The sequence below is a fragment of the Drosophila willistoni genome (genome assembly GCF_018902025.1).
Source record: "Drosophila willistoni isolate 14030-0811.24 chromosome 2L unlocalized genomic scaffold, UCI_dwil_1.1 Seg72.1, whole genome shotgun sequence".
Taxonomy (NCBI): Eukaryota; Metazoa; Arthropoda; class Insecta; order Diptera; family Drosophilidae; genus Drosophila; species Drosophila willistoni.
In genome coordinates this window covers 3,718,276-3,745,951 of record NW_025814049.1, presented here as the reverse complement: position 1 = coordinate 3,745,951, position 27,676 = coordinate 3,718,276, and the positions used below count along the sequence as shown (strand labels likewise).

At 32.8% G+C, this 27,676-nt stretch overlaps 1 protein-coding gene across 9 annotated transcripts in view; it reads right to left on the bottom strand.

Annotated features, from left to right (window-relative positions):
* Nucleotides 1-318: 318 nt before the first annotated feature.
* Nucleotides 319-27,676, bottom strand: part of LOC6646126 (muscleblind-like protein 2) — a 145,284-nt gene continuing 117,926 nt past the window's right edge. For 2 of the 9 annotated variants that reach the window (XM_023177763.2, XM_023177764.2), the window contains 6 exons: nt 21,537-21,869; nt 18,912-18,953; nt 17,357-17,474; nt 4,722-4,786; nt 2,250-2,334; nt 319-1,679 (listed from right to left, as the gene is read on the bottom strand). In XM_023177763.2, the coding sequence (XP_023033531.1) occupies nt 574-1,679; nt 2,250-2,334; nt 4,722-4,786; nt 17,357-17,474; nt 18,912-18,953; nt 21,537-21,869 (1,749 nt within the window). In that variant the 3' untranslated portion in view covers nt 319-573. Of the gene's footprint in view, nt 1,680-2,249; nt 2,335-4,721; nt 4,787-17,356; nt 17,475-18,911; nt 18,954-21,536; nt 21,870-25,821; nt 26,056-27,676 lie in introns of all 9 variants that reach the window. The other 7 variants (XM_023177765.2, XM_023177766.2, XM_023177767.2 and 4 more) reach the window with 5 other exon arrangements.

Below are 27,676 nucleotides of genomic sequence, written 5' to 3'. Positions count from 1 at the left end.
GGGTGTTGAGTTTTTATTTTTTGTTTTAATGTTTCTTACACCAACACACTTACACATAGGGTTAAAGTCTTGCTATATACGTACGAAAAAGTTGTTTGTTGTTGTTGTTCTTTAGAATTAAACATATTTACTGTGTATTTTGCTTGTTGCTTTTTGTAAATAGTTTAAATTTTGCAATTTCATAGCAATTTTTTGTTTTTTACTTTTTGCTCAATTTTTTTTTTGTTTGTTTTGACCAATTTTTCTTTTTATATTTTGATTTCAAACCAGACAACTTTTTTTGTCATATATATATATATATATGTATATATATATAAATATATAATAGGTATTATAATGCTTGGGTGAAGAATTTACTTTTACTTTTTGTTTCGATTAGTTTAGTGTAAGTTATTGAATGTGTGTGTGTTGTGTGTGTGTAAGTTTTGATGTGTTTCTGAGTATTTTTTTTTGAAAAATTAATTAAGGGAGAAAGTAATTCGAATTTAAAGTAGGATTATGATTTGTTTATTTTATATATTCTTCTTGTTTTGCTTTGATCCTTCCGCGATCATCACCTTTGTTTTTGTTTTTTTAGATGCAAGTGGAAGGAGCTGCAACTGCTGCTACGGTTGTGGCATTCGCTGCTGCTGCCGGTGTCACAGTCATTGTGGTTGCCTGCAATTGAGCCACTGTGGTGGCTGCCACTGCCACTGGGCCCAATTGTTGATAATGAACTTGTTGGTGATGATGATGATGATGATGGTGTGGATGTTGTCCCAGGTAGGAGATATTGGTATTGTTGTTGCTGTTGTTGTTGTTGTTCGCAGTGGTGTTGGTGGTTGTGTATTTCAACAAATGTTGCTGGTGGTGTAGAGCATGATGATGTGGATGAGCATGATGATGGTGGTGATGATGTGTTGGTGGCGGTGGCGGTGGACCTTGTAGGGATATGAATGGTGTTGCCTGTATGGGTATACAGTTGGAGTTATAATCGCTACTCAATACCAAAGTCGGAGTGCCATCGGTGGCATAATAGGTTGGTGCCTTTATAAATGTTGCTGTTGTTGTCGCACCAGCAGCACCACCAACGCCGGCAACATATTGTTGCTGTGGTGTGGGCATTGTTGCTGTCGATGTCGTCGACAAAGTTGTTGCCGATGACAATGTGGGTGAAGTGGCTATCGAACAGGATGAAGAGGATGAGGCCGAAGATGGCGAATACGGCGAGCTGCAATGATAAGTGATGTGTTGTGGTTGCTGCTGTTGCATTGCCTGCTGCTGATAAATGTTGCTGCTGCTATTAAGCTGCTGCTGCTGCTGCTGTTGGTGTTTATTAATGTAATTGTTGTTAGTGTTGCTGCTGTTGTTATTATTGGTGGCGGCGGCATGGTAAGTGAACTGTTGTTGTTGTTGCTGCTGCTGCTGCTGTTGTTGTTGCGGTGGCTCAATAATAATCAAATTGTTGTTGTTATTGGCAGCAGCGATTGCTGCTGCTGCTGCCGCCGCTGCCGCTGCTGAACCACCTCCTCCACCTGGTATTGGCTGCTCATTCGGATTGGTTATCATGGCTGCCATTATATTGGCCGGTGGCAAGACAATCGGTATATGATAGTATTTACATTGCTTGCGGCGACACTGACTATTGGCATGATCGCGACAGACAGCAACACGTTGATCAATTACCTCCACCTTGTCATCTAAATTGTACAAAATGATGCAAAATGAAGGAAGAGAAGGGTAAAAAAAAGTTAAAAACACAAATTAGTAAGAAAAATCCGTAGATTAAACATATAGTTAGACTATATATTATATATAAATTGATTGCATTGATTAGAAAAAACAGTGAAAGCTTCTTTGTATTTGCTGCAAAATTTCCCTCAAGTTTTCTTCCAATTGGATTTCCTTTCTCTTAATATTTTTCTTTTTGTGTATTTTTCAGTGTCTTAGTGTCTTGATAGGAAGAATTTTTCTTTTTTGATTAAGCCATTAAAACTAAAAACTTGAAACTGAAATAAAAAAAAAACCTTTATGATCAAAAAGAATGATAAATTTTCTTGTTAAAAAAGAAATTAAAAATTTATTCTTGTTATTACATGTATATCGGGGAGCCAATTTGTTAACTACTTAGACTACAACTAAAATCAAAACAATTAAAAGATCTCTCTAGCAAGGAATGCTGAAGCACTAATTTAAAAACGAAAAACAAACAAAAAAAAATACAACTAAATATTTAAACTTATTTTTAAACTTAGGCAACATGCACTTACCTTCAGTTAAATGAACGAATCTACAATTTAACCGACTGCACATAGATCTATTGAAATCTTGGCACACCGGGAGGGTGTCCAGTAACTATATATATATATAATTTTTTTTTTCGAACAGGAACACGGGGAAAAATTATGGTTTTAGGATGCAAAAAAACATTAAAACCCAAAAAAAAAAGAAGAAGATAAATGAAAACCAAACACAAGAAGAGAAATGAAAAGGTTTTTCATATTGGTTTTCGGTTTTGTAGTTTCATTTTTTGGTTTTTGAAAAAAAGAGAAGAGCAGAAAAAAGAAAAGAAAAAGAGCACAAATTAGTTATACTTATAGATCTTATTGCATATTTTTGTATAAATATATATCGTATATAATATATATCAGTCAAACACACTATAAATGATTGATATATATATATATAGAAGAATTGTTAATGGTTGTTAATCATGGAAGGGGATTTCATCTTTGTTTTAGTTGGGTTAAATTTCAATGATTGTTTCTGTTGGACATGGGGAATTTGTTGTTAATACCATTTAGTTAGTTCTTGTTAATATTACACATAATATATGTAAAGAGTTAACAATGGTCGGTATATATAATTAATACTAATTCATTAAATATACTCTAAATTGTTGTTGTTTTTATCGGCTTAAATAATCTAAAAGAATAGTAATACAAAGAAAGGGCAAAAACAATAAAATGGCAGAGCAAATGAATTTTATAAATGAAAGTGTCGTTACTATATATCCTGTAAGATCTGAATGATATGAGCGAATGATTGGAAAGTGTATAAGTTGGGTTTTTGGGGGTGAATGAGGGTTTTGGTTTGTAGGGGCGGGGCAAATGAAATAAAAGACCCATTTTAAAGCAGCAAGTATTTTGATTTTCTGTTTTTTTTCGTTCTTGGTAATTGATTTCAACCAAAAAAACAAAAAAAAAAAAAAACTCAAATTGAGAAGCTAAAAAAGCTTTTGAAAAGCGGAAGAAAGACTTAAACGAGTTGATTGATTGATTGATTGGTTGTTGTTTTTGGCACTCACACAAGAAAATTGGAATATGATTTTAATTTCTTTTGTTCGACTTTATCGCTTAAGTTCTAGTACAAGTTATATTACAACAACATATCCTAATAGGCGGCACTAGAAATATAAGAACAGAAAACATACAAAGAAAACAATGAGAGTAAAAGAGAGAGAGAGAGAGAGAGAGAAAGTGTGAGAAAGAGAGAAATATATACCTCTAATTAAATATCTGTCATTATATATATGAGATGGAATGTTTGTTCTCTATATAAATATGCGATAATAAAACGGAAAATTTTTATTGAAAGCCGCTAAAAATTTTTTTGCTAACTGAAGAAGACAAAAGCTCACAGGGCAGCAACAAACAAATTGATCGTAAGCTAATTAAAGCGCTCTAAGCACACAAGATAGACAGAGAGAGAGATAGAGTAAGCTTTTCAATGAGACAGAGAGAGAGAGAGTGAAAGTGAGTTTTGTTGCAGCAACAAATGGCTGCGCCTTTACCTAATTATGTAAAATGTGCCATTCATTAGCATAGGACACTGAGTAGTATATAATACACCCCGTTCCGGTTGGGCTGAGGGTTATAACAAAAATAAACAGAGAAAAAGAGAGAGAGAGAGAGAGACAGAATATATAAGTTTATATATCAATATGGTTAGTCGTTTAAGAGGAAGTTGGAGAGACAGAGAGAGAGATAGATAGTTCTCTAATGGGCTGTTGTGAATTGTTGACATATTTCCAAGTGTCTCGGTGTTTGTTTGTTTTCTATATATGTATTTGTATTGTGGGAGTGTGTGTGTGTGTGTGTGTGTGTGAGTGTGTGCATGTAGACAGCTGTGACACCGTATAAGGTGTGTCGTCTCCATGTCATGTCTGCCTGCCGGACCCGGGGGCCTGACATCATCCGTTGACATTGCGTTTGGGGCCACGCCTTCGTCCTTTTTGCCATTTTCATTGTCGTCATTGTAGTTGTCGTTGTTGTTGTTGTTCCTCCTCTTTTTCTTTTCGCAGGAGCGGCTTAATTTGATTAACCCAATTCACGCTAACTAAACTAAAACTGACGGCCAGACCTAAACTAAACTAAACTAAACTGACCTGACCCGTATACCAAAACGAAACAAACTGCTGGCTAGGTCGAGAAATCAAACCATTTTTTAATATTTATTTTGTTTTTTATCTACTTGCTGCTCTAAATTAGGTGAAAAATATGAAAGAAAAACGAAATTGAAACCGAATGACAAAATCAAAAGTACGAAAACACAAAATATATATTTAGAGAAAGATTAAATCTAAAAAATAAAACAAATAGTAACTTAAACCTAATGTTTTAACTATATTTATAGAGTAATTGTTAAAGAGAGAGAGAGGGTAGGTTTGGGATGACTGTTGGGTTAGGGGTAAATTTTATATCAATATTAAAAGCTCATGCAAAAGGCAGCTTCTTGAATACCTGTCCACTTGGATCGGTGTATATGACACAGGAAGCATTTAAAGGTATTTTATTATTATTAGTTGCTAGATATGGTCAATATATATATATAGTATTTATTTATATAGAATAAATGATGTATATGTAGAGAAAGAGAGAGAGAGATTCCATTCAAATCAGTCATAAAGCCATAAAAACATGCAAGAGAATAGAAAATTGTTCAATTTGTTGTTGGTGTGTGTGTGTGTGTGTGTGTGTTTGTGTGAGGGTGTTGATGTTTAATTGTGTGTGTGATTTTTTAAAAACAATTATTGGTGTTTGATTTGTTTGTTGTTGTTGATTTTGTTGTTGTTTGTTGTTGGCATCCCATGCAGCGATTTTTCATTTTAGCCAATTTTTGTTTTGGTTTTTTTTTTGTTTTGTATGTAATCCAAATCCGTGCGAGAATTGAAAAAGTATATGTATATATATATATGCATTTAATTGTTGTTGTTGTTGTTTTTTATTGCATGCAAATTGTGTGACAATTTATTATTATTATTTAGTTTGGACGCATTTTTGGTATGTGAGTTGGTTAGCATGTAATTGAAAAGAATATAAATGAAACAAAAACAAATAGATTGGAGAAATTAGTCAAAAAAGAAATGCAGCAGCAGCAGAAAATATGTATATATGTATTAAATTTTTTATATAAATTGTAAATTTTATAGAAATTTTTCAATTAAAATTTGAACTGCAAAGAAAATATGCGAAATAATATGGATTTCTTTTGTTTTTCTGTCAATTTTTTTTGACTGTGTGTGATGAAAAAGAAGAATCTACTTATTTATAGTTTTAAATTAATCGTTTAGGGATAATTAACTCCAAGTTTTCCCACTTTTTTATTCTCATTGTTAATTTATAGAGAACTAATTTGTATTTTCAACTTGAATTGTGTTCTTAAACACTATTTCTAATAGAGATCCTTTTTTGCGGTTACTCAACACTAATTATTTTATAAAATTGTTGCAACTTGCTTCACAAGCTAACGAATTTTGGTTAAATTAAGAAAAACTGTTTGTGAGGTCATCTTTAAGTTTGGTTCTATAGGCAGGAATTTCGAATTCTCGCAAATATTTAGAAATCTTGAAAATTGCTAAGCCAATTTTGATCTTTCTTTTGAGTCGATGGGATGTCCTGCCAATATTTATAATTGCTTTTGTAAACTCTTTCAGTTGTCCTAGACAATCTTCTTAAAATCGATTGTCAATAAAAAGTAAATCTTAAGTTATTTAAAGCTTAACTCTTAAATCGTGTATATTTCAATCAACTTTCTACTGAGGTATAATGTTTAAAATTTCTACTAAAGTCCAACTAAATTGCAAACTAGAAACTAACATTGCCAAATCTAACAATTTGCTATTTGTTAACACTTCTCCTCCTGCCAATCCTTGTTTGCATGCTTTCCTCTATTTTTTTTCGTTTCGCCCATAATTACTATACATGTTGATTTCGTTTTATGCAAATAGACAAAGTTTTGCGTCACATAAAAACACGAGTTAATAAATGTAAATTAATGACATGCCCACCCAGCCATATAGCAACTGTCCTAAACCCCCCCTTACCTCACCTCACCAACCCAACACACATACATATTCTGTCATTAAAACAACCTTGTTTTGTGTGTTGTAATTGCGGGGGAGTTTTTCCTCATCGTAATTAACTTGTTGCTTTTCGGCAAAAAGTTGCTTCTATAACCCCCTTTTCTGCTTCTTCTTTTTCATCGTTATGGTATTTAGTTATTAGCAAAAAAAAAAAATGAAACTTATAACTAGAGTTTAGATTAGGCAAAATTTTTGAATAATTTTTGTTCTCGTGCTTTGAGGCGTGTTTGGCAAATTATACAATATTTTATATAGCATACTTTTTGGGGTGCTAATTGAAGCCATGTTAAACTGCAAAAACAGGAAAAAATGTAAATAAAATTAGTTAGCCAAAAAAGCGCAAAAAAATTAAAAGTAAATTGCAAATTACAAATAAGCACAAAGTAAGATTATGAAATTAATTGAAAAAACAAAAATGATTTAAACAAATTCTTTTGGGCAGAGCAGCAATTGGCGGGCAGCAGCAATAAACAATTTGGCTGAAACAAATAATATTGAAATGCAGTTAGTAAGTAAGAAAGAAAAACACAAAAAAAAAAAGCTGCAGCAGGACACATCAGGCAATAATACTTACTACATAACATACGAAAATTAAGAAAGCCTGTAAAATGTTCTGGATCAAATACATATATCAAATATTATATATAGAAAATTGGTTAAATTCTAATACTTTCATTTGTTTTTACCAGTTTCTCATGTGTGTGTGTGCGTGTAACTATAAATATATATGTGTGTAGGTGTGTATATGTATGTATGTATGAGTCTTTGGCGTTTAGAGTCATCTCTTTTATCATGGAGTAAGCTGCTTACATTTTCACCTAGAAAGCTCTCTACAAGCATTTCCTTAAAGATAATAATTCAAATATTTATATATATATTAAAAATGGATACTATTCATATGATATTTGCTTGTATGTTGGTTAACATCCTCTGCATAAAGAAAATAAAAGTAAACAAAACAGAAACAAAGTGTTAAAAATATGATATTGAAAATGATAAAAACTTATGTTAATCACAGATAAGCAACTGAGTAGAGCTCCGACTACTTTTTGCTTGTAACACTTCTTTTTTTTTCTATATAAAACAAAAAAAGATTGAAAAAATTCTAAACTTAGCAGATTTATGTTCTATATATTTGAAACAAAAGCTCATTTATGTATATTGGCGGTGCACCAGCTTACCTTAGAAGTGCGCTTATATAGCTTGGTTTTGTTTTTTTTTATATATTTTTACCATCATACCACATGCCTGAGAAGCCATAAACATACGTATAAATCGTAATGGAGTTTTCTTTCATTCATTTTTTAAATCATTTGTAGCACATGATTGAGGAAAGTGTATGTGAAAAATAGGGGGAGAGATAGAGAGACAGCGAGCGAAAAATATATATAGAGAGAGAGACAGCCAGAGTTGCAACTTCGTACTTTGCTACAAAAAAGTTCTGTTCTGTGAGTACATGCTGAAAAAATTACAAATACGCTTCCGGGAACAACCAAAAAAAGGAAGAAGAATAGACAAAAATCGAAATTAAATAAATGCACAGGAACGAGAAAACTTACTTCCCACTAGAAATACAATTTTCTAGTACTCAATATTTTAACTAGACGAGATCGAGCTATGGACGCTTTTCGAGCACGAGCACAACATAAGCGAAGGAGTCAACACTAGTGTCAATGAGTTTGAGAAAGATCGACGAATAGAGAGTGAGAGAGATAGAGAGAGAGAGTTACTGAGAAAACATTACTGTATTGTGATCTATTCCAAAAGAAAGCGCTCAAATCTTTTGCAATGTATTCAAAGAAAGGCTTCAATCTATGAAAACGGATAAGAAGGAAAAGGAATACCAAAGAATTCAAGTTTCTTTTCTTTTAAGAGCTTTAACAGAAAGAAAGAGATAGAAGATAAGGGAATTTTTACTTAGAAGGCTTACTAAAAGTAGTTGAAATGCTTGGTTCACCTAAGAGGGTAAATGTATACCTTTAAATAAATACAGATTTGCCTTAAGAATTCTTTTCATTAATCTAAGAGTATTCAGTAAAGGATTTTCTTTATAAAATTAAGAGGAAATATGCTAATATTCTTTGGTATTTGTAAAAACTTCCAATTATATATTAAGAGTTAATAGTGTGTATTTAAGATTGAAATTGTTTTGATTTGAGTTTCGAAAACATGCAGTTAAGATATTTTGAATTGTTTTCAGTTTGCTTTTAGAAGTGTTTGTGTATCTATGTATGTGTGGTATATAGTTAATCAACTTTGATAGAGAATAGAGCTGGAGAGAGTTAGAGAGAAGTAAGAGAGAGAGAGAGCAAAAAAAAGGCAAAATAAATTTGAAAAAAAAAAAAAATCATTTGAAGCAATATTTTTTCTTATGCTTTCTCTGAAACATTACAAAAGCGCTTAAACTCTAGTGAATATATTCATATATATATATTGATATATATCGATTTGATCCATACACAATAACTAAGACAGTAATATTTTCTTGTACGTAAAACAAATGAAGTATTTAGAAAATGAGAAAAATACCATGAAGTTGTTTCTGTTTTTTTTTTCTTACGAGCTCGAGCAAGCCATATAATATCGAAGAATGTTCTATGTATGTGGGTGTGTATAAGTGTGTGTGTTGAGTGTGTGTGAAATCATAATAAATCAGTTGGACAGCACAAAGATAAATTCAAGTTATAAGTTACAGAAGTATATGCAAAAAAAATAGAGATTAAATGTTTTGTTTAAGTAATAGAATAAGCCTTAAATGAAAAAGCAAATTTTTTTGTAAATGGAATGAATAGTCCTAAGTCTTGTCTATTGCAGCGACAAAATTTATCTTTGACGTAATAAGCAGATTGTAATAAAACAAATTTAAATATATTTCTTTTATATTTATAATTAATTGACTTTCATTTTTTGTACTTTTCTTTATTTCCTATATATTTCAATTTTGTTTTCTGTTGAAGATTAATCGTAATTATTTCTTTCATCTTTGCATTAATCATAAAAATAGTTATTCTGTTATGTTTGTAATCTGGTTCTTGCTGAGGATTCGTCTACTTGAGGGGAAACAATCGAGAGCTGTGGATGGCAGTCAAAACCGGAACGACCCTGCTTAACTGGTCTATAAGTCAGTCACGGAGAATTCTCTCCAAATAACAACCAATAATTTCGGGTATAACTTTCACCTGTATTGGTTGTTGGATTGTAATAATTATAAGTCGATTAAGATACGCTTCTTCTTTAAAGTTTTATTAGCGATTTTTTTTCGATTTCTTAACATGAATTTCATTAGTACTGTAACAAGGGTTAATACGTTCATTTCTTGAAACATCAAATGGAATACTCTAATTTGTAGGTTGAAAAAATAATTGTATAACTACTTCAGATAAAACTGGATCATACTTTTCTTTCGAGACTTGTGAATGTTCATTTCATTTACTTAATTTAGATAAGGAATAGTTTGATGGAATAAGGGGAGGGGAATAAGGTCGAGGTTGGTAAGCTTTTGATATTCTAATCAAGAAATTGATAAACAACAATTGGCAAAATGAGTAGACAAACTTATACAATCAAAGATACATATGTGAAGAAACAGATTTAAACAGATATATGTATGTATGTATATATAAAACTAAAACACAAAAAACACAGACAACGTATAGCAGAGCAAAAAAGAAAAAAATTGTTTCGTGTGAGTGTGTGTGTGTGTGTGTGTGTGTGTGTGTGTAGGAGGTGTTGGGTGAGAGAATATTATTGTTAGTTTTGTTGTAGTCATTGAGCACTTTCCAAGTATAAGATAAAAAATAAGCAACAAGTTTTTTACGGTTTTTACAATAAAACGTATATATATAATTTCAAATATTTTGTTATTAATAGTTGCAGTTTCAGTTGTTTTTTTTTTTTTAAATATATAATTTATATAGTTTTGTATGACTAATGTTACGATTTCTTGTTTCATCTCTTTCGTTGGTGTTTTATATATATATTTATAGAGCACATAGAACATATATATTAATCAGATCAGAATCAGAATCATAGTGTATTTTGTTGTATATTGTTTTTGTTGCTTGTGTAAGTTTCTTGTGTGTATGTTTTAGTGTTGCATTTGTATGTAAATGTATATAGATAATAGAATAATATATATATATAAAGTTCTCTTTCCATATGTCTTATCATTTTTTGTCAGCTTTTGGTTCATGTTCGACTTCTTTGCGTTTTCATCAACATATTGTTTTCATGCAGTTTTCTAATATATTTTTTCACCTTATATAACTATTCACGTTTTCGATCAAGAAAAGGTAAAGAAAAATGAATTATTGAAAGCACTTTTAAGATGCAAGACACAAAAATAGGTATGCTTATTATGTTTTTTTTCTTCTTTTCTTTCAGTGTGTGAGTTTGTTTTTTGGTTGTTCGGTTTGTTTTGTTATGTTTTTGATTTTCTACAAAAGAAAAATTCAAAGCAACAACAACTAAACACAAAATATGTAAATGAAACTACTTTAGTTAACATGGACGGTACTGTACTTTCTATATATTGAGTTTCTATTGGTTTTTTGTTTTCGTATTTTGTTTGTTTCTTGTGTAAGTTCTAAAAGGGTTTCTTCTGCTTGTATAAGATGTATATGTATATATATAGATCTATATAATTTTATAATCAAAATCAGCCTAAATGATTCGATATTCGTATAATGTAAGCTAGCATTTCGTTGTGTCATTGTGTGTGTGTGTGTGTATGTGGTGTTTGTGTTGTGTGTGTGTGTGAATGTAGTCTTCTTCTTTTTCTTGCTTGCACTGTTATGTGTGTTTAGTGTTGAGAAGCGTTCAACTTTTAAAGAGTGCAGAAAAAGCTTTGTTTGAAATTTTTTTATCTTGTTCATGTTCATGTTTTGCATGCAAAGTGAATAAAAAGATCTAATTTCACTTCTTTTTTTTTTAATTATTGCAATAATATTATGAGCACACAATTTCTAAAACATATTTTGTAGCTTTTTTTTTTAAGAGATGTTTTTTTTTTTGGTTTTTTCTTGTTTTTTGTTATAGTTCTACAAACAACATAGATTATATTAGTTAGGCAAGACATTGATGTATGTATATATAAAGTTCTATGTTCTTCTTTCTTTCTTTTCAGCTAATAAATTTAGTTTTCTTTTTTTTTTGTGTTTGCTGTTTTGCATATTCATAGGGAAAGAGAGAGATAGAGATTAAGCCTTTGCTTCTTATCAAATAGTTTATATTAATAAATAGTAAGCCAAGCATTAATTGGCCATAGGCAATTGTTAGTAAGTATGTAGAATATATTTGTGTTTTTTGTGTTTGTATATATGTATGTAGCATGTGTATATATTTTTTTTTATGCTAAAGTTTAACGAAGTTTTACATCTAGTTTCTACTCATTTTGCTTGCCATTTTTGCTAAAAAGAAAACAAATTTTTATGAAGAGAATGGATGGGAAAGGAGTGAATTTTAATATTATTAACTATAACCTTGCAGATGATTTTGAAAGCGATTTTTATAAAGGAATGTTTTCATCATATTCTATGACCCAGATAAGTTGGTATAAATGTATTAAGTTAAACTATATCTTCTTGGCACTATACCTAAATGAAATTGAAATTATTGATAAAACTTGAATAATTATAGAAAATATAAAAAGTTCAAATAAAAACTTAATATGTTTTTCTTACTTAGAAACCAAGTAATTAGACAGTTTCCTAAAAGTTCACAAATAATAATTTTTTAAGCAATTTTTTGTTTAGATTAGATAAACACAAAAATATTTGGAAAAAAAGGTTGAAAATGGTTTTAAAATCAATGTGGATAATATGAAAGGTTTGATTTAAATTTTAGGCCAAACCTTGATCCAACAATTCTATATAAGATGCTAAGCATTTAATATATAGTTTAATCGTCCTTTTTTATCTAATTTCAATTAGCTTATCAACTGCAAGGATATAGAAAAACTTTGGCTAGCCAGAGGATAGAAAATCGTTCTCGGGGGCAAACAAAATTAGTTAAAGGATTTTATTGATGAAAGCGAAACATATATTTCAGGCAATTAATTTAGATATTTATGTGTATGACAGTGTTCTAGGTGTGTGTGTATGAGTGTGAAGCATCAGAACGAGATAGAAAAACAAAAGAGAGAGACAGATAGATAGATAGATAGAGACAGCTGCTCGGCCGAAAAAAGCGCGGCAATTTGATAGATACTGGTGAAGGGATTTAGGATAGAATATTATCGTGATCATAATAATAAAAAACATATCATATTGATAGAGATATACTGTGAGAGTGAATGAGAGAGGGAGATTTATCTGTACTAAATAAAATACCAACACACAATAATGTATTTTTTTTTTTGCTTCAACTATATTTAGACATATCATTATAATAATAATAGTAATAATAATCATAATAAAACACACAATTTTTCAAAAAATAAAACATTAATAAAAACTATCGAAACTAGAATTAGAATTAGTGGCAAACATTGAAATTTGTTGTACAAAAAAAAAAACAAACGTTTCATAAACAGTTTCTTTTTTTTTCATTTGTTGATGTAGTAAATTAAAACAAAATTTTACAGAGATTAAAAGTAAGTAAGTAATATAATCATAATAATAATAATAATAATAATCATATATAGATGAAGAGTGAAAATGATTTGGTTTCTCTTTTTTGTCGATCTAAAAGTCTTAAAGAACACTTTAAATTAAAAACTTTAAACAAAAAGGTGCGCAAGTCAGTGGCAAAAAATAAACAGGCATTACATATACATATATAGAAAGATATTACCAATCTGATTTATATATATGTATATATGTATGCTGTCTCGCAAGAGAGAACTACTCTAAGGTAATCTTGTAGATCGGTTAAGTACATAAATTATCAATAAAACGCATAATAATATATAATGATAATAATAATTATAATAATAATGAAAAGGAAATAAAAAAACAAATCACACGAGATCTCTAAAATATTTTGTATAATTAAAAAAAATGAATCTTAGTTCTGCTTTGTCATTAAGTTTATTAATTTAACATTTTATGTATACATAAAACAAAAAACTTGTATAATACATCGAGAGCAGGATAGAGATATTGATATAGATTGATTAAGAGATTAAGTTAATAAACCAAAATAAAACAATTTACAAAGTTCAAACAAAAGGTTAAAAATTTTGAAACATAACATAAATTAAGGGTATTCTTTTTTAAAAAGAAGGGGGGATCGTGTTTTTTTTGGGGGCAAGTGGCTTAACAAAGTGTGTGTGTGTGTGAGTGTGTGGGTGAAAATGAGTGTGTCTGAGTTTAAGAGAGATATAAAAAGAGAGAGGTGGGAGGTGGGGACTTGTGATATTGATTAGTAAGCTAAATAGATGTAAATGTATATGTGATATACAATAAATATATATTTACGATTTACAAATCGATTTTGGTCAACGTTTAAGTGGGTGTAACAGTGTAGGTGTGTGTGTGTGTGTGTGAAACAGCTAGAGTACAGAGTAGTGTAGTGTGTATATAGAGTGTGTTTGTGTGTGTGTGTGTGTATAATGTAGATATATAGTAGCAGCATACAGCATATATAGCTTCTTGTATTTATAAATATATATATAGATAGACGATATCGTATATGTATATAGTATAGACTAAACTAGACAATATTCGTTATGCATCATCATCAACATCAACATCTTAATGTTCGTTGTTCAACAATTCTTTGCTTTAGTTAGTTATTTGTTTTTTTTTTCTCTTCATTCTTTTTTTTTTGTTTTCTTAATTTTTTTTTTTACGCCAACAATTTCAACATAGACATAAATATAACAGCATTCACACGATCTATGCATTTATGTGGGATAGAGCTATACATGATCTAACTAACTAAATTCTAAATTGTTTTTTAAGTTAGAATTAAACACAGACTGATAAACGAGAGATAAAATGAGTGAGAGTAAAAGAGACAGACAGAGAGAGAGAGACAGACAGCCAGCAAGAGCAATTTAGAGAGTTATAGAAAAGAGACAGACATAGAAAAACATCGTCTCAATGGCAAGAGCGTTCAATGAAAGTTGCAGGGAGAGGGTCAGAGAGCGTGTAAGCATTGAAATCGACAGCCAACAACTAGCGCCTTCGCACACAACTGTACCGCAGCAACAAAGAGCAACAGCAGTAGGTTTTTGTTTTTCATTTCATTATTATGGCATCCTTTCTAATATCTGTGTGTGTGTGTGTTTTGTGTTCAGGAACAAAAAATTTTCAGCTACTTGACTTGAATTGTAGAATCCTTTTCTTTCTTTGTGGTTGCTAAAGCGAGGATGGTTAATGGTCCAAGGGGAGGAAAAGCTATCACAGTACTTTTCGTTTAACCAATTCTGCATTTTGTGATCGATTAATCAAAAGGAACTTAAATCGTCTATATACGTGTGTCTGTGTGTGTGTGTGTTAGTAAGTGCTTTAAAAGCGCATCCTTCAATCTCCTTACGTCCTTCATCTTATTGTTATAAAAAATGGCAACTATTGCAAGTCATTTAGCGAGTTGTTTTGCATTTCTACTCAATGGCAACTTCTCAACACTGAAGGCTCTGCTTTTTGTACAGCCTGCCGCAGCGCAGCGCAGCAGCAGCAGCATTTAGTATCTTGTGTGAGTGTAGTGGTGTGTATAAGCAGCTTTGAAAGCTTTCTATCTTTTTTCTTCTTTTCCTTTCATTTCCTTTTTCTTTGTTGTTGTTGTGTTTTGTAAAACTAATGAGGCCCTATTTGGTAGTTACGGTTCGGTCGTCTATAATTATAAAGTCTAAAAAATAAACTGAGGCACGTTTTGTTACGTTTCACAATCAAATCATAATCTATTTTTTTGTTATTGTTTCGTTTAAGTACAGTTGGCGCTGCCCTTTTCATGCTTTTTAGGATGTCTTCATTTTCTTATACGGATTCAATACCATGGCACTGCCCTGGCCGGCACCCTGAGCAGCTGCAGCAGCATATTGTTGGGCAGCAAGTGCCCCAGCTGCATATTGCTGTTGACTTGTCGGCATGCCGTAGGCGGCGGCAGCAGCAGCAGCAGCTGCAGTCGTATAACCCGGAATTACACCAGTCGGATAGAAATAACCAGCAGCAGCAGCTGCCGCCGCGGCAGCCTGAGCCTGCTGTTGGGCAGCTGTTGAAGTGGGCACCGCCACATATTGATGGGCTCCAGTTGGAGCTCTTAGCAAGGCAGCCGGATATGCTGCTCCTGCTGCTGTTGCTGGTGGGGCAGCAGTTGCACTGGCTCCACGTACCGGAGTACCCGGTGCGGATAGAGCAACAGCGCCCGGATTGCCGGCACTCAAATTACGCATTTGAGCTTGGCTCTGCATTTGCAAGAGGGCAGCCATTGACATGGTCTGTCCGGGCATGGGAGGTTGCACGGGTTGCGGCACTGGGGCTGGCGGTGGGGCAGCTGGATTGGCAAAGGACTTGTTCAATGTCATTCCAGTGTAGGCAAGAGCATTGGCTGTGGGCACGAGCTTATTGCCCGCGGCAGCTGCTGTTGCTGCCGCTGCAGCGGCCAACTTGAGGGCATAATTCTTTTGGGCCACCTCTTTGGCCAAGGCGGCAGGATCGGCAGCGGTGGCATAGTAAGCCCCAGCCTGGGCAAAAGCTTGCTGGGGATATGCTGCCTGTTGTTGGGCATAGACAGCCGATTGTTGCACCTGTTGCTGCTGCTGTTGTTGTTGAAGATGAGCCGCCTGGGCGTAAACAGCAGGATTTACAGCCTGTTGCTGTTGGTGCTGCTGTTGTTGCTGCTGCTGCTGCTGTTGCATATGGGCTTGAACATAGGCTGGATTGGTATTGGCCATGGAAGTGATCACGGTTGTTGCATTACTATAGGCTGAATACAGATTGCCATAATTATAGGCGGGCATGGCATAAGTAATACGCTGTGTGGCCTGTTGAGCCTGTTGATAATAAGCGGCCGCAGCGGCTGCTGACACCGATGAAGCGGACACAGCGGCGGCAACATTGTTGCTGCTGCTGCTGCCACTAGTTGGTGTGGGCAAAATGCCGCCATTACTATAACGTGTATACGAATGGGAGGTGGATGACAAATCGTTGCCATTTTGTTTGGCATAAATGCCACGTAAAGCAGAACTTATTGTTGTTGCTGCTGCTGTTGTTGCCATGGCCGATGCTGCTGCAGAGCTGTTGTCACTGGCAACAGATTCATCATTATTGGCATATGATGTTTGTGATTGATCATGCTTGTTCAAATTATTATTGATATAGGATAAATAGTTATTATTGTCATTGCCATTGGGCAAAGGTAAAAGGCTATTAGTAGTTGTGGTTGTTGTTGTTGTTGCTGCTGATGTTACTGCTGTTGTTGTTGCAGTTGCAGTTGCATTTTTTTCGCTTTGATTGGAATTCTGGGGACTAAGGCTACCATTTGTTTGGTTATCTGAAGGTAAATCATTGGCTAATGCTGTTGCTGTTGTTGTTGTTGCTGTTGCTGCTGCTGTTGTTGTTGTTGGTGTAAGTGTTGTTGTTGGTGTAGATGTTGCTGTTGTGATGGTTGTGGCATTTGTTATTGTTTGTGTTGTATTACAATCAATAGCCGTAGCGATAGTTATAGCAGCAGCAGTTGAATTTTTTATTGCATCATGATCAGTCTCATGATCACTATTATTATGGGACTCGTGATTATCGTTGTTGTTATCGTTATCGTTAGCGATAATTTGGTTATCGTTATTGATATCGTTATGGTTATTATTATTATTAGTTGCTGATGTTGTTGTTAATATTGGTGAAATTGTTGTAGCAATTTGATTAATATTATTATTATTTAAATTACTGCTGCTTGTTGCTGTTGCAGCAGCAGTTGTTGTTGTTATTATGGCGCTACTTAATGCAACATGTGGTTGTTGTTGTTCTAGTTGTTCTTGTTGTTGTTGTTGTTGTTGTAGTAGTAGTGGTTGTTGTTGTTGTTGTTGTAGTTGTTGTTGTAGCTTTTGCTGTTGCTGTTGGTCATACTCACATGAGACTGGCACAAAGGGCTGCATTAATTGTTGATAGGTTGTCGCACCGGGTTGATACACTGGAATGCCAGATTTTTCGGCAGCTGGACGTTTGAACGGTACCATGCCAGAGAATTGCTAAACAATAACAATAAAAAAAAGGAAATTTTAGTAATTAATATTAGATAGAAATTAGTTGTTTTTATTATTAATAGTTATATATATGTATAGTTAATCAAGGTAATAACAATAGCTTACAAAACGAGCAAATTTGTTCGGTTAAGAAAAATTATTTTCTAATCACTAAATTCACATAATTTCTTTTTCTAAATTCTCTGCCAATAAGAGTTGTTGGTTTTCTTGCGATTATAATTACAAATTTAAAAAAAAAAAACAAAATGAAAAGATAACCAAACAAATATACGATATATTTTAAGTACCAAATGATCTATAAAAAAATATATTAATTTGTGGAATTTTATTAAAAAAAAAAAAGATATAAAAAACAGGTAAAAATTGCGTGCAATATTCATTATATTTATTTTGATTATGATAATGACAAGGATAATGATGATGATTGGTAAAAAAAATAACTTTAAAAGCTGTGCTTAGCAATTTTATAGACTTTGCCTGGTAAAAGATATTTTCGAATAGTCAGGATCAGATAATTTGTTAGTAAAATAATTTATTACTTCAATTTACTTCTGGAAGAGACTTTGGGTTTAAGTTTTATTCGCTTTCTATTTAATTTTATTGACGATCTGTTCTTTTTGAGAACGTGCTTGACTTTGGACTTATAAAATAAGAAACACCATATCTGAACATAAAACCTTTATATCAGTTTAAATGGTTTTTAATTTTCAGAATATGTTTAAAAAAATCTCATCCGAATTAAATATTAAAATATCTTTATATTAGAATGAAGAATATCCAAATATCTTTAGAAATGATCAGTTGATGTGTATATATTTTTATCGGAAACAGTTTGAGCAAGAAAGTAAAAGCTGGCATAGGAATTATTTCAGCAAGGACACATAAGATTACATGGAATCGATTAATTATTTTAGCTGGTTCCATTTGACTAGCAAATTTTTGCGGAAAAGGATTTTGGATCATAGTTTTTTTTTTTAGATTTCAGTTGCCCTTTGTTTTTTGTATTTAAAGTATTTTATTTTCAAATTACATTTAGATCCAATTTATTTTCAAATTACATTTGGATAAATTCCGTTTCTTTTTTGAACAACAAATTTCATAAAAATTCCAGCCATAAGTTATAAGCTTTTATTTGCGAAAATAATTAAAAAATTAAGTCTATATACTCTTTTCCATATATGTATTTTATAATCAAAATAAATTGTTTAATTTTGGTCAATTTCAATTTTTTTTTAGAGGTTTATAGTGTTTGAACGAGTGCGATAAAAAAGAGTTTATAAATATTTATAAATGGATTTTGGATACGTTTTTTGACGATTGGATTTGAATTTGCAACAGTTTTGATCATCAGATCGATTGATATTTGGTTTGTGTTATGCCATGTATTTATTTTTTATTTTCTTTTTCAATTTGAGTACTTACGAAGTTTTCATAGTAAAATGAACCAACCGTTTTAGCATCCATCTTTTTGGCATTTATAATTAATTTGAATTTGTTTAGTTATACGATTTTTGGTTATTGGGTCATATTTTTTTTCGGTTAATTTGTTGTTTTGATTGGTGGCGGGGTTGAAGGGGGTGATGGTCAAATTATTAACAATCAATTTAAAATTCCAACATAAACGAAGATATAACAAGAGAGAGAGAGAGGGGAGAGAGAGAAGAGAGAGAGAAGAGAGAATACAAATGAAATTAGTGGATATATATGCTTAGATTTAACTTAAGTTTTTCTGCTTCTTCTTTATATATATTAAGATCGAAATGATAATATGCTTAAAGCGTGAGCACGAAAATTGAATTGAATTGAAGGGCAATTCAAGGGGGGGCCAAAATGTTGGAGTGGAGTGGTGGTTGGTGATGGTTGGTGGTGTTGATGGTGTGGGATAGTACCGCAGAGAAATGCATGTTCAACTAATTAACGACGAAAAGCACTTAAACAATTAAGCTGACTAACTGCAAGAGCTAAGGGCGAACACAAAAACGGAATAAAACGCAAAAACAAAAAAAAAAAATCACAAAAACAAAAAATCGAGAAAAAAAGCATATATAATATAACGAATGGAATGAATGAAGAATGGGCAACAACATTCCAACTTTGGCATATAATCAGTTAAATCATTTTAATTAACACAGCGCTGCCAAGGTAGAAATGTGATTGTAATTTATCATACTATACAGTTACATATATACAAAGTGAAGTATATATATATATATAGAGGTATATATAAATGTTTAATTGGGTTAAATTCGCAGGCACGCGAAAGTAGAAGCAGCAGCAGCAGCAATGGCTAAAGGATATTACATATTTGCAGAGATGAAGTGAGGTGAAATGAGGGGAAAAGGTGTTGAAAGTAGGGAGGGAAGTGAGAAGAAAGGGGAAGGCTAGAGTGGGTGGTATAGTGGTGCAGGTGGCAAGAGTTGTTGATGATGAAAGTCAAATAGGCGTGGTAGTGTGTGTGAGTGCCAGTGTATTGATTAGTAAATATGTCTATATGTATGCAGATGTCTGTCTGTCTGTTTGTGTGTGTGTGTGTGTGTGTGTGTGTGTGTGTGAGTGTGCTTGTGTTTGCGCTTTTGATATATCTGATAATGACTTCATTTTGTAAATTAAATGCTTAGTGTGTGGCGTTCCTGACTAACCAACTTGAACTGCCAGAGCAATACTGATAATGAATGTTAATTGATGGCACTTTGATGTGCGTATGTGCAGAAGCATCTATATGTGTGTGTCTGTGTGTGTGTGTGTGTGTGTGTGTGTGTGTGTTTGTGATAGAGAGAGTCTTATACCCCCCTCACATAAACAGACATTTAAATTTTAACACCTGCCCTAAAAAATATGCTATGGACAAACGTTCTAGTCATTCGAGTAGGCAAAATATGTGAAAAATATTTCTAAATTTGTTCCAACTTCAAGTATTAGCCTATGACTTAATCGGTTCAAACATTTATTGGCTATCAAAGAGAGCTATTAAGTCATTAACATTATGAGTTATAACAATAATTATTATTCTCTAATTTTGGCTAACATTAATCGGCTATTTATCATCCATGCTTTTGGCTAATGCATTTTAGATTAAGCTACGGAATAATTAACCGAGTTGGTTAATCATGGGAAAATTATTCGCATTTTCTAACAACGAACAATTGATGGTAAAATATACCAAAACTATACCCCACTTCATGAGGCTCTTACTGGGTATATTTTGGAATGATCAAGTCTTTATTAGCCCCTTTTGATAGCAATTATTTTTAAAATATAATCTGCGGTAATGCAATATGAATAAATGAATCTTAATGAGATCTATCTCTCATGAGATAGTTTTGATCAAGGTCTTTTAAGCATCGGCTTTAAAATTCGAATATTTCCAAAACTTTAAGTCAAGAAGTTTGCAGAGTGTAAATCGAAGTATAAACATTGATCATAAACTAAAACGGAATTCGTAACATTTCATATCCTTTTAAATCCAAACAGAATTGCCATTTGAACTTGATCTTATTGTTTGAACTAATTTTCCGATAGATTAGCCTCTTCAGAGAGTAAATATGAACGGAAGAAAGTGTTTAATTAATTGACTTAAATAGATGAACTCTCAATTGAATAACCTTAGCTTCAATTTAATGTCAACTAAATTGATCATTATTTAACTAATTGCTAAACAAAATGTATTCAACTTTTTGCATAGCATAGCATACTTATAAGGGCAGTTAAGAACTAATTAGATTATCGTTGCTTTTAATTTGGCAAATTGAGATTTGTTTTTAAATTAATAATATGTAAATTTGTATATTGCATGCATTAAAATAAATTCATTTAAAAGCTTTCGTATCAACTAATGAATTGCATTTGTCAAGCAAATATATACAAATCAAAAAACCAGCAAAACAAAAAAACAAGTGTTAATAAATTAATTTGAAATAAATTTAAACACAAGTAGAGTTGGAATTATAGAAGAGCAACACAACACAACAACAAAATTAAGGAAAAACAAAAGTGAGATAAAGTTAATAAAAAGGAAAAGAAAAGAAACAAAAGGGAAAACAAAAATACCAGTGGAAACATATCAGTAGTTGTGTCCGCTGCCCGCTTCTTGCCCACTTCCAGTGTGTGATGATGATGGCCCATTACAGCAGCGGCGGCAGCAGCGGCGGCAGCAGCAGCAGCGGCAGCAGCGCTATTCTGGTTCGGATTGTTCAGATTGTTGTTGTTGTTGTTGTTGTTTGTGGCTGTTGTTGTTGCTGTTGCTGTTGTTGGTGATGATGGTGTTGGTGCTGCTGCCGTTGATATGGTGTTCAATTGCTGGTGGTGGTGGTGGTGGCTCTGCAGTTGGTGGTGTAGGTGGTGTTGCTGGTGTAGATGATGGTGTGCCGTAACAGGTGAGCTCTGTACAGTTAGTCCCAAAGTCAGTTGTGTGTGTGTGTGTGTGTGTGCGTAAGTGTGAGTGTCACATAATTTAAAAACAATTGCACAAAAATTATGATAGTTATGCAAATATATATAAAGGATTCCAGATGGAAATTGATTTTTGCCCATAATCAAACATTTAAATTATGTGTGTCCATTGAATAATGGAATGAATCCATTTGAATAATTCAAGCAAACATTTTTGGGTGTTGGCATATTTAATTGATTTTCATAGATATATATTTTTTTTTGTACCCCAATATTTGCAAGATTTGAAAATGAATTATTTATATTGTCCATTGCAGTAGTTTGTTTGTTTGTTTGTAATGAATGTATTTGTGTGTGTGTGTGTAGGTGAGACCATCCATCGTAGAAGCAATTACAGTTTGTGTGTGTGTGTGTATATGTATATGTATGTGTGTTGGCACAGGCGTAACAGATGAAATACATAATAATAGTAGAATAGTAGAATATGAAGTAAAAAATAGTATATAAAAATCATATAAATTGAAATTCTTTTTGTTTTTTGTTTTAAATAAATATCTTAAAATCAATTGTTGTTAGAGTTGGACAGTTTGATCAGTTCAATATATATATTATAAGAAAATTCGCATTTATCGAAGAAGCATAAACAACTAATAAAAGTGAACAAAGCTTCAAGAAAGCAAAACCAAAATAGAAAATAAAATAAATGGCAGAGGCATGTGTAACCTTACTTATCAGTTAACTTAATTGGATTTATCATAAAGATATAGTATATGTGTATATAGTGTATTTGCAACAAAACTCTTACTTAATTGATTTGTCACACATTCGTATTGTTTAAATGGAATAATTTGAAAAAATTATAAACAAATTAGAAACCATATACAAAGAAACATATTTATATAGATAGTCTATTAAGATGTTTTGTTTTATTTTTTTCTTTTCCAAAAGCTAATTACACACCAATAAAGAAATGAACACAAAAACTTGGCATACTTCTAGGCTTTGGCAACCAAAAAACAAAAACCCCAATTTAGAGAGAAAAAACTAAAAAACCCAAGAATGGACACACAGTGATTATGCAAACGAGTTCAAGATTTAATACCCTTTCCGGCAAGTTATTTGGTTGATTTAGCATTAAGGGGGAAAATATTAAAAAATGTAGCCTATCTTCCCTTGAAGATGCAGTATATACATTTTTAACAAATTGGACAATAATACCAATAAACTTAATTTAAAGACAAGTTTAGAACAAATTGTTGAAACACTAACAATTTTTGCATTAGATTTTAACCAAGTTGAAAAGTTAGCACCTTAAAAAATAGTCATATATCGACTTTGTTGAACAATGTATCAACTCTTTGTGATTCTTTAAAGAGTGTATATGGAAATACGTTGATGATAACATACAAGTTTTTTGTCTGCCACGTTGGCTTGATGTCACTGGGAATGAATCCTACAAAACGGATTAATTCGCTTGGGCACCGAAAAAGTTTTTCGCTTCGTTTCTATAGTTTCTTTTTTTTGGTTTTGGTGGGTCTATATGGAAATGCCGAGTGTGTATGAGTGTCTGAGTATATGTGTGTGTGGCAAATGAAAGAGCCAACTGAGAGTCTATAAAAAATCAGCAGGCAGGCAGAACCAGGCTACTGACCAGACAGATAGACAGACAGACCGAACAGAGACAGCGACAGCGACAGAACAGGACAGGCAGGACAATTCATTGGCATGGAAATCTCTGCTTTTAGTTAATTTTCCGGTTCAAACGTTATCCGGCTCTGACTAATCCATGATGTTTCGTTGCTGTTGGTTGGCTCTTTCTCTGCTTCAGGCCAGGTTGACATTTACATTTTTGGTCAGTTTCAGGTCAAAAAGCACAAAAAACACAAACGGACTTACAGCGGGGTCATGCCATAGCCTGATACTTCCACGTTTTTCTCATTTTTTTTATGTTGTTGGTGTCAAGCTTACATATGGGCTTAAATGTAGTTCCCTTTTTCGTTTTACCCCACGCCTCTTTTCTTCTTCAGCAGCGAAAAAAAAACTTAAATGTTTAAAGGATAAAAAACTGAATCAACGTGAGACTCAAAAGGGGAATGATAATGGCCAACAAAAGGAAAAAAGCATAAGAAACTATAGAATACTTAGCGGCATGGCAACGGCTATAAGAATATAGTTCATTTGACGTATTTTTGGTTTCTTTCATCTAAGCTAAAAGCTCTTATAGACAAAGCCTTAAACAAAATGCTTCAAAAGACGCACATTTAATGTATATGTATGGTGGTGCGTGTGTGTGTGTAATGGTGTGCGTGTGTGTTTGTGTAGGTGTGTCAAAATGACAATTTGATACAATAATCACGTTTGTCGTGTTGGCCAGGTTGCCAAAAGAGAGAGCGCGAGGGAAGTGACAGGAAAAACCGGATAGGCAGGCTTGGTTGTTGTCTCGATTGAATTACGCCTAAAATGCTGCAACAATTTTTCACTTTATGCGATATTATGCTGCAATTATGTGTGTCATATAAGTCCCCCTCCCTCCCATTCACCTCACGTCGTCTCCCTTATGCTGGCATATTCTGCCTGTTTGCCTGCCTGTCTGTCGTTTTTTTTTTTTTGGACAACGTTGTTGTTGTTGTTGCTGTTCCTGTCTTTCTTGTTGTTGTTGTTGTTGTTTTGCAGCATCAAATAAATTTTCAACAGAAAGCAATTAAGTCGCGAATTAAGTGCGCCGCATATAGGCAGGCAGCCAGGACGACGCAGGAACCCAGCATCAGCAGCTCTCAGGACCAGCATCAGGACATGGATACGTTTCTCACATGTACCTCACGTATGCGTGTCTGTGTGTGTGTGTGTGCGAGTATCTGCGTGCTCAAAGTTTTAACGCGTTGTAATAAATGTTAATTTTGGCCCCAACGAAAATCAACATTTATGGCGTATTTTATATATATGTATATATGGCGGGGCAGCAGCTACAACATATTTTCCATGTTGCTGAATAACGGTACTCTTGCCTGTCAAGTGTGCGTATGTGTGTGTGTGTGTGTGTGTGTGTGTGTGTGTGGAGATTATATTCTCCGGCTATATAACAGTTTTATGGTTGTGCGTGTTTTTCAAGTCAAATTGTTTAAAATGCAATTTTCTTATACTGTTTTTTTCTTTTTTTTGTGCTTCTCTTTGATTTATGTAGCTACAAGTTGCTATTTATGTATATACAAGAATATATAATCTAATAACTGTTATCAATTTGCTTTTATATACATTGAAGAATAAACCTAAAACTGTAATTAAATGTAATCTTGCTCTCATACATTGGACACCCAATTTGCAGAAACTAAACCTCTTATTTCTTATGTACTAGAAATTTGTGTAGCATAATCTAGGGGGCTAAGCTGCAACATAAAATGCCAAAAAATTTGTTTGCTTTTTTGCACATTAATTAAAAGTAATTTTTATTTTCATTTGCGCACATGCATTCTTAGAGAGAAAGAAAGAGAATTAGAAAGAGATAGCAAGTTGCTATTGCTAATTATAATAGGTAAATATATATATATATATCTAGATTAGTGCATAAGAGATTGAGAGGAAGAGGAGTTAAATATACATATATTTGTATGTATATATATATATATATATAGTGTTTATGTGTAGGTGAGTTTGGTTTGTTTGAGTTTCTTTTTGGCAAAAAAAAATAACTCAAAAATTCATAAGACACTAAGGATCACATATATAAATATATATAGATATAGATATGTGTTGCAAGGGAACGAAACGAAGCGAAAATCAAGAGATTGGAGATTCGTCAAAACAATAAAAGAAAAAAAAAAGAAACGTACAAACAAACAAACGAGTAAAGGAAAAACACAAACAAAAGAAACAAAAAAACAACGAAAGGAAAAAGGTGAAAATTATATATAAGAAATATAGAAGAGAAGAAAAATGATAGCCATACCGCAGCTGCAGCAGCGACAGCGGTGGCGCGTGTTTGGGCCGCTTTTAATTGTGCCTGTAGGTGCAGGGGGGGATGAAAGTAGCGGCAGGGTTCACGTGCGCATCTGCCCTTCACGGCGTCCATGCAAACCGTGATGGAACCATCATCGTGCCGGGCGACACTCTCCTGAGGATGCGCGAAACGGCATTCAGATTCGGCGCGTTTGCAGGCGCCGCGCAAGAATTCGCGACAGACCTGCAGGTGGGAAGGAAGGAAGGAACACGAACGAACACACACACCACACACGCACACACACACACACATATATATATATCCAGTTTGTTGTTGCATTTTGTTGTTGTTTGCGAGGGATTTTTATTTTTGTTTTGGCGTTCGATTCAGCATTTCATTTTATTCATTTGTGGACGAAGGAGTAGAAGAGTTGGTTGATTGCAGATTTGTTGTTGGTTCATTTGGTTGTTGGTTGGTTGGTTTGGTTTGGTTGGTTCGTTCGGTGGGTTGGTTGGTTGGCGGGCGGCGTTGGGCAGCGGTTTTTAGCAAAAAAGTGGCAGCAGTTGTGGGTACAAATTGTGTGTGTGTGTGTGTTTTTTTTTGGCGGTTGGTGGTGTGGTTGGTGGTGTTGTTGTTGTTGTAGTTGTTGTTGTTGGTGTTGTGATGGTGTGGTAGTTGTTGTTGTTGTTGGTGGGTGTGGTGGTGGTGTTGGTGGTGGTGGCGGGGGGTTTTGTTGGATAATGGAAGGATATTCAGTAAACAAGTTCATTTTGTTTCTTTCTTAAAAAGTATTTGTTGTAGTTGTTTGAGAGGGATTTTTATTTTTTTGTTAAAAAAAAGAAGTTTTCTATATATATTTTGTTTTAATATATATATTTTTTTGCATTCCCATTAACAAGCTTCGCATTTTGGTTTTTTTTTTTGTTTGTTTTGAGGTTAGGAGCCGATTAATTTGGTTGGTTTGTTGCCTTTTTTTTTGGTATGAGTTTTGGTTATTTTTTTTTGGCGTGCCGATTAGCTTTTTTCTTTTGTTTTTTTTTAGAGTTTGTGCTTGTTGAGAAATACAACACAAAAAGCACGCAAATATAGAGATATTTAAAAAAAAACAAGAAAGGAAACAAAAGGAAAAAAGAGAATGCAAGGATTATAAATATAACAAAATAAAATTCAAACCAAAAAGTAACTAAAACAAAAGAGGGACTAAATGCTCGATCAGAGAGATAAAAGAGATATATGAAGAAAAAACCAAAGATTGATAGTGTTAGAGAGAGAAAGAGAGATAGATAGAAAGGGGCTGGGGGACTGTAGTGAAATAAACTAAGTAAAGGAATGAAAAAACTACCACGAAAGTAAAGATAAAAATTTATAGAAAATTTCCACAGAAAAACTCTAAAGGAAATACTAAAAACAAAGACTTCTAAAAGTCTAACAATCTAATTTATTAAACAGAAACGAAAACAAAACTAAACTTTTTGAAAATTTTGACCTAACATTTATTTATAGAGCTACTCACAGCTAACGGTTACGATTAGATATAGGTTTCTATATAGTAAAAAACTAAACAAAAAAAGTATCTGCTAATTTCATTTCTTTCCCTTTTATTAATAATTTTACTTTGATGAAAAAGAAGTAAGTGGAAATTAAAAAAGAAATTTAAAACAAAAATCGATGTCAAGTGCAATTGAATTCTGCAACAAATTGTTAAATTTTTGCTTTTGATTGTTTATTTTGTTTGTTTTTCAAGGGCGAATTTAATAAATTTATTGAAATATTTATAGATATTAGGTATACATATATAGAAATTGTATATACAAAAAAAAAAAAAAAAATGGGAGCGCTTTTGTTTTTGTAATTGTTGTATTTG